The sequence below is a fragment of the Pteronotus mesoamericanus genome, unplaced genomic scaffold (assembly GCF_021234165.1).
Source record: "Pteronotus mesoamericanus isolate MK-2021 breed Mesoamerican mustached bat unplaced genomic scaffold, CSHL_Meso_final scaffold_125, whole genome shotgun sequence".
Classification (NCBI taxonomy): Eukaryota; Metazoa; Chordata; class Mammalia; order Chiroptera; family Mormoopidae; genus Pteronotus; species Pteronotus mesoamericanus.
Genome location: NW_026555304.1, coordinates 4,170,475 through 4,177,993, shown reverse-complemented (window position 1 = coordinate 4,177,993; position 7,519 = coordinate 4,170,475). Strand labels below are relative to the sequence as shown.

The following is a 7,519-nucleotide window of genomic DNA, read 5'->3' as shown; positions in this document are numbered from 1 at the left end:
AATGAGATCATAAGGGTGGGCCCCTGATCTGAAAGGATTAGCGTCCTCATAAGAAGAGAAACAAAGAGGAGAGCTTATTCAGTCTCCAACCACAGGTGCACAAAGTAGAAGGCATGAAAGCACACAGAGATGATAGCCACCTGCATGCCTCTAACCTATCTGCCTGCACCTTGATCCTGGACTTCCAACCTCCAGAACTGTGAGAAATAAATACCTGTTGTTTAAGCCACCCAGTAGCTGTTATTACTATGGTGGCCCAAGACACCATGTGCTTTTGTTTCCCAAAGCTACAACATAGTAAGTCAAGGCTGGGCTTCCTGTCTAGCGTACTGAAGCCAGAACGTAACACTAAACATGTTTAGGTGTTAGACCTTAAAGTCCAGATATGTAGGTATAGGCTGTAACTATGTTTTCATTGCTTTGGCTGTTACATAGCTTATAATCAAAGATTAAGATATGTTAGTCATTTATAGTCAAAAATCATGAAGTATGTTAGTCATATCCTGAAGGCCTGCCTATAAAGCAAGTTCCAAAAAAAAAGTTTAAAGGTACACTTTGCTTGAGATAATAGAAAATGTAGCTAGTTACACACAAAGCAATGATGGCTTAAACAATAACAATGGTAACAAGATATTTCATTTCTGCCTGTGCTTTCAAGATAACATCAGTGATGCACAGCTATGAGATCTTATGCAGAATCTTGGTTCTTCAACCTGGTTAGATCACCTAACCCCAGTGACAAAGACACCAGACAGGATGATATCAGAAACTAAACTGACTAGACTAAGGGAAACCGCTGAGGCTTGCACAAAAACTAACTAATCAGCTTCGCCCGTGACACTCAAACCCTAACCCTCAATCTCTGCCTTGAGAAATCCTTGATTAAAAACCATCAGGGATTGGGGCTTACCCTGGGGACTTTGGATGCTATGCATGAAGGATCCACCGCGCCCCTGGGGTGGTGGCTTGACCATCACCATCATTAGCCTGTCCCTCCACCTGTGCTGATCACCACTGCAATAGAGAGCTTCCAGAGGACTGTGTCTGTTTGCAGGGGGGACCCAAGCTGATGCTCCCAGAGTGGGGTGAGGCAGACTCTGCTACTCGGAGTCACAGGACGGAAGGAGTGCAGATTGGCTCTGCTCTGAGGGCCTGCTGGGAGTACGCTCTCAGTTGTGGTATGATGTGAAGAGGGGTTCCTCTGCCCACACAATTTTTACCATTAGCTCCTGTACTATTCTTACCATTTACCAGTAATTATCTTACCAGTGTTTGCCATTAGCACCTGTACTATTACTTGCTTAAAAGGAATGATTTAAATATATCTGTTGTCCAAAAAGTTTGACTGTGAGAACCTAGTAACAGGAGCTGCAAACTGGAAGTAACAAACCCAGCAGAGTGAACACATAGGCCAGCATCCCGTCTGGCTGCACACTTGCTCCTCTGATAGATCACAGAGTGGAGCAAGGCCTGAGGCCCAAGGCCCGAGGCCCAGGCACACATGGGACATGTCCACTGGTGAGAGACCGTGTGGGCAGCCACCACACACACCACACTAGGCCTGCATGTCCCCACACTGTACCTGTAAGCCCCCTGGGAAACTGTGGGAGACAGGAAATCCATACCACTCTGCTTTCATCAGCCAGTTGGACAGGAGTGAATCACAGGGGCTGGCTTTTTTGATGGAGGTAAATGACATCTGGGGATACCTGTAACAACTGCAATATCATAGTAGCATTTGTGGGCTCCAGCAGTGATTTGCCCCAGGTGCTGCCATCCCCACCTCACATTCACTAACTAGGAAGCACTCAGTTGCCACTGGAAATCAATGAAAACAAAAATGCAGTTCCTACCCCAATGTGGGGGCCCCTGAGTTCTACCCCAGGCCCTGGCCCCAGCATAAGCAGGTCCCACAGACAAGGCTGTGATTCCACCACTCATGTCTCTCTGTGGGGCCACTCGGAGGTTTCCCACTTTTCACATGGTGCTCCAGAACCCCACCATGGGGGACAGCCTATCTGCCCACAAGGGCCAGCAAGCCAGTCCTGACACCTTCCGTAGCAAGCAGTCTCAGACCCAGGTTAGCCCCTCTTGACAGTGCATGTGTGTTCTGGAGAAAGAGCCATTCCAGGCTAGTGGGATGCCCTGTGCCATGGAGTGTCTTGCAGGGAGGGGTGACACACTTCCAAGTGCCATGGAGCAGGACAGCCAGAGGGTCAGCAGAATGAATGGAGCCGTGTGTGCAAAGGCCCAACTCTGTGCAGGCCAGGGGCCATCACCTGAGGTGAGCATTGCTGCTCAGCCTGCAGGACCCTGCAAAGAATGGGCGTTGTCCCGAGCCCAAAGAGGGAAATACCCAGAAACGGGCCAGACCACCTGCCATCCAGGGCCTAGGCTGCTTCTCCATGAGGTGTAACTCTGTCGCCCATCTGATATGTCCTGGCTGCCATCAGATGCAAGGACCCTGAACTATGAGGGGCACTGTGATACCCTGTAAACATCATCACAACCAGGACTCTTGGCTAAGGGTACCCCAGATCATCCTGCTCTGGGGTCCCCAGCATTGCTTCAGCACCAGCACCTACTCACTGCCATCTCAGGCCAACGACCTGTCTGGTACCACTGAAAAGGAGAGTTTGAAAAACGAAAGGTCTTTTTCCCCCAAAATACTTTTATTGTTGTGTTACATTTGTGTTTCCAATTGTGAATTTAAAAAATGCTTAGAAAGTGGTTACAAAACAGTGTGAACTGACACGAGGCGCAGACTCGCCTTCTCTGCATGACGACACAGGGCCTGGCGTCTGGGTCAGGTCACCCAGCCGGGGCTCAGTTGGGCTTCTCACTCTCAGAATCTAGAAAACAAAACCACCATAACTCATTATAGGCCCGACGTGGTCGCATCAGACCCTGCAAGGTGGAGCAGTGACCCCAAAGCAGACGCATTGCTTAGTGGGCTGGAAGGGCTGACTATCCCTGTGCAGACAGACTCCCGCTGCCTCATCCCGCTGGCCGTCTCCACACTGGGAACTGCCCTGTGCAGATGGACCCGGCTGCCTCAGCCCCCTGGCCACCTCCACACTGATAACTGTCCCAAACCAGGCAGTGTCTCCCAGCACACATCCATGCCCAGGTTGTCAGGGAGCAAGCTACCCCTGGATCCTTGGGCACAGCAACCCCAAGATGTACCACCTCTGCTCCAGGACAGCACTGAGATGAAGCACCAAATGTAGGTGGACGTTTCCTACCTTCTGTGAGCAGAGGCATAAAGCCTGACTGCATCTCAGTGGGAGTGCAGGACTTGTAGACCAGGGCAGCCACCCTTGCTGGGTGAAACAGGAGGCACTGTGACCCCCACCTTGAGTGAATGCAGGGATACTGGTCCCTGAGCATGAAGCCATCAAGGGCAAATGGCCAGGAACACACACAGAGAGCTCCATGTGGCGCAGGAGTGGTAGAGAAGAGGGTCAGGAGGGGAACCCTCCCCAAACCACACCTGTACCATGGCCCTGTGCCTACAGTACAGTCTGTTCCATGACCCAGCCCCAAATCCTCCTCTCACAAGGCCTTGAGTCTGACACCTCTCTCTGCACTTCATCCAGAGTCATGGAAACCCAGCTTTCTTGGAAACAGCCAACATGGGCAGGTGTCAGGGACACTGTTTAGCTGACCATAAGGTTTACTTTGTCCACAGAGCAGAGCCCACCCCACGTCTATATGCAGCTCAGGTTCAAAGTGGTTGATAGCAGGGTGAACAGACCAACCCAGGTCCGGAGCCTGCAGAGGCTGGCCATCGTTGGGGCCCAGGGCACACCTGGTAGGTGCTGTGTGCAGAAGACTGAGTCCCACCTGACACCCCACTCTCATCCCCCGAGCCTGACAGTTCGGACTCCATCATACCTGGCTCCCACCAGGGAGAGGCGCCCACTGCCTGCCCACCCAGCCAACTGCCCTCCCCTGTCCTCCCTAGGAAACTAGCTGGTTTGGCTTTAATGTGGACAGAGAGAAAGACAAAGAGGTTGTTCCACATTATTTTCAAACAAAAATGTTTATTTTTATTTTTCTCCTTCATATATACAATCTCTTGGGGATTCTGCGCCACTGACCATTTGTGTACAAGGCCAGGACGCCAAGACTCACGCTGGTGCACTGCGGGTAGGGTGAGTACTGAAGGGGTGGGCTTCCACTGCCCTCGGGAACCAGGCACACTAAACTCAACAAAGAACCAAGGGGCACATCACAGAGAAAGCAGTCTCTGAGTACAGAATCATGCCCTGGCAATAGATAATCACCCAGAATATTCAATTCTAACGGAATTGATGGAATAATAAATTTAAACCAAAGTAAGTTAGCCAGTTCTGGTGAGGTTCCAAAGTACAGCAGAATTCTACAGTTCACAGCTGGTCAGCCCAGCCAGCTGTCTCCCTGAGGGGGAGTGAACAACATACTGGTCAGTGAGGAGCAGGACCTTCAGTTCCCTCTGGGGGCTATTTGGTGCCAGTCTAGGAAGAGTCTGCTAACATCCTGAGGGGAGGAACACTGCGCCCTTAGCTGGGTAGGAATGGTGTCTGGAGAGCAGTCAGAGGGCCAGAGGTGGCTTGAGCAGCCTGCAAGTGTGCCATGGAGTGAGGCACAGGTGGCCACAGGCCTCAGGGCAGATAACGGAAAAAGAAGGGCCAGCACCAGGGTGTGCGGGATCCCAGAGCCAAAGGGGTGGTGCTGCCTCTGGAGAATAGCGGCCAGCCTGTGCTCCTGAGATATAGACACACACACCCTTAACTTCTCCACCTCACAGCAGCCCTGCCTGGTTTTAGGTCCTAGGGCGTGTCTGCTCACCTAGCACTTTCCAGCAGGCTCCACACAGCCAAACACAGCTGCTGCTGTTCCTTGCTAAGAGACCAAATGCCCCCAGCAATGCAAGGTCCCAGGAACCATGCAGCCCTAAGAGTCCTGCTGACAGTGCCCACAGTGCTATAGTTGAGGGTGTATGTCCATCTATTGGCCACCAGTGACGCAGAAGCCCAGAAAGGACTCCTTTTATGAAGCAGAGCTCCCCTGCCATTTGCAACTCTGCAATACTCAAGGTTACTAGTTCAGTGTTGTTTTTTTTAAGAGTACCACTTACAGCAGAAAACTAGTGATCAGACTGTAGCTTCTGATTTGTAAACCATTTATATCTCTCTGCAACTTCAAATGGGAAATAAAGATATCAACACACAAGCCAATTGTAAATTAAATACACGTTTTCCAAAATATGGATTTTTAAACATTTTTTTGCATCAGGAAACAGACAAGCTGAAATTCAAGGCACTGTTATTCTAGAGGGTTATTACAATGTCCTAAACATTGATTCAAGTACAGGAAGTAGAGGCAAAGACTGAGTGTAGGCCATGGGAACCTAAGAGGAAATGGGATCTTCAGCATTAAAGGAAGCAAGGGCAGCCCTCATGCAGGCCCCTGTGCTGTGCACTCTCAGGCAGGTGGGGCAGGAGTAGGAGGCCAAACCACAACCTGGCTCCTCTGGGCTATTCAATTCAGCACACATTCCATCTGACAAGTGGTTAGACAGAGCTACACAATCCACAGCCTGGGGTCTGGCACGCTGACCACAGATGGCCATAAGAACTCAAGGAGGACAGGCCCACCAGGTGTGTCCAAGTGTGGTCTCCAGGCAGGGCTTCAGCTGCCTGCCTGGGCTGTCCAGGAACCCCAGGAAACTGGAGCTGAAAGCAGGTTTCTGTATTGACCCAGAGGCAGTGCACAAGGTGTGGATGAGAGGCCAAAGAGGGCAGTACCTGGTGTGTGCACAGGCAGGGCCAGGGCAGTTCCAGGAATGACCGTGGTCGGTAGAGGGCCGGACGCCAGAGCCAGACATGGTGTCCCCACTGCTGCTCGAGGTGTGTTCATCTACAAGACAAGAAGGGGAGGGCACATATGGCTGCAATCACCTGGCCTCCCCCAATGGCCCCGAGGGTCTCTGAAGTTTCTCCATCCTCAAGAGTGTCCCAAGATCTGCCATGGGACACCTTCTAACAGCTGACACCAGTGTGGGACCGGAAAGCAGAGGCCCACCTTTCCTCACTCTCCAAATCTGCAGCCCATCCAACTCTGAGGCTCAAGGTCCCAGCTGTCCACAGGCCAGAGATGGCTCTGTCGGGGCCTGACCACTGAGGGCATCATGAGAGACCACACAGTCCAATCCAAAGGCCTCCTGCCTGACTGGTCAGTGCCCTTATAGGAGGACCAGAGCAGCAGAGAGCTGTGACAGGCATGTGCCCAGGGCCTATGAGTCAATGGCAGGGTAGCTCCTCTGTTCTCCACAATCCAGAGAAGCAGCACAAAGGTGGGGTAGTGAAGAGAGATAGCTGGTCAGACCAGCATGCCCATGATGCAGAAACCTGAGTAGGCTACTGCAAGAAAGGAGACCAACAAACTTCAAATCCCCTACATAGAATGTTGACGGATCTAATTCAGCAACTAAAAATGATAAAACATCACAGCCTGGTGGGGTTTGCCCCAGGAATGCAATCCCGCTGTCCCAGTGGAAATCACTGCACTTCCCCCAGCTGTACCCCAAGGGAGAACCCCATGTGATGCTCTCCACAGATGCAGGGAGGGCATCTAAGGAATCCCACATTCCTTCAAGGAGAGCACAGCAGCTGAGTTCCCATGAAGGAACTCTGCAGAACCTGCAGCCCACCCTGTGCTAATGTGAAGTATTAAATGCACTTCCCCCAAAGGCCCTCCTGCTCCCAGTCAAAATGCACGGGAAGTTCAAGTGAAGGCAATAAAAGGAATAGAGGCACAGACTGAGAAAAAAAGTAAAACCATCTTTATTTACAGATGACAAGATTGTATATGGAGAAAACCCAAAGGCGTGAACAAATCAATTTCAAGAACTAAGAAGCAAATTTAGCAAGATTGCAGGAAACAAGGTACAGAACTCAATTGTATTTCTATACACTAACATACAACTGGAGAATAAAATTTTTAAACAGTATAATTTACAACTGCATTCCAAAACATCCACTACCTAGGGATACATTTAATGAAATATGTATAACACCTTTACTCTGAACACTACAAAACTTTGCTGAGAAAAAAAAAACAAAACACATAAACAGAAATAACAAGTTCATAGGAGCATTCAATACTGTTAATACGTCAAATCTCAACCAGTTGATCAAAAACCCCAATACAATCCCAATCAAAATGCCAGCAGGCTATTCTGTAGAAATTAACAAGTTGTTTCTAAAATGCATATGGAAATATTAAGAACATAGAAAAATCCAGAAATCTTGAAGAAGATCAATGTTGGAGGTCTTACACAACCAGATATTAAACTTTCTATAAAGCCACAGTAAATAAGAGGGTATTGTACTATCATAAGGATAAAAGAATGGCTCAGTGGAAGAAAACAGTGACTTCAGAAATGGACCTACACATGTATATAGCCACTTGATGAATGTCTGTGGAAAGGAACGTGCTGGTAACAACCAGAGGGAGAAAAAAAACCCCAAAA

At 49.7% G+C, this 7,519-nt stretch overlaps 1 protein-coding gene across 7 annotated transcripts in view; it reads right to left on the bottom strand.

Annotated features, from left to right (window-relative positions):
• Window positions 1–2,653: 2,653 nt before the first annotated feature.
• The window catches only part of WNK2 (WNK lysine deficient protein kinase 2), a 126,849-nt gene continuing 121,983 nt past the window's right edge, over window positions 2,654–7,519 (bottom strand). For all 7 annotated transcript variants that reach the window (XM_054588023.1, XM_054588027.1, XM_054588028.1 and 4 more), the window contains 2 exons: window positions 5,793–5,904; window positions 2,654–2,852 (listed from right to left, as the gene is read on the bottom strand). In XM_054588023.1, the coding sequence (XP_054443998.1) occupies window positions 2,827–2,852; window positions 5,793–5,904 (138 nt within the window). In that variant the 3' untranslated portion in view covers window positions 2,654–2,826. The remainder of the gene's footprint in view (window positions 2,853–5,792; window positions 5,905–7,519) is intronic.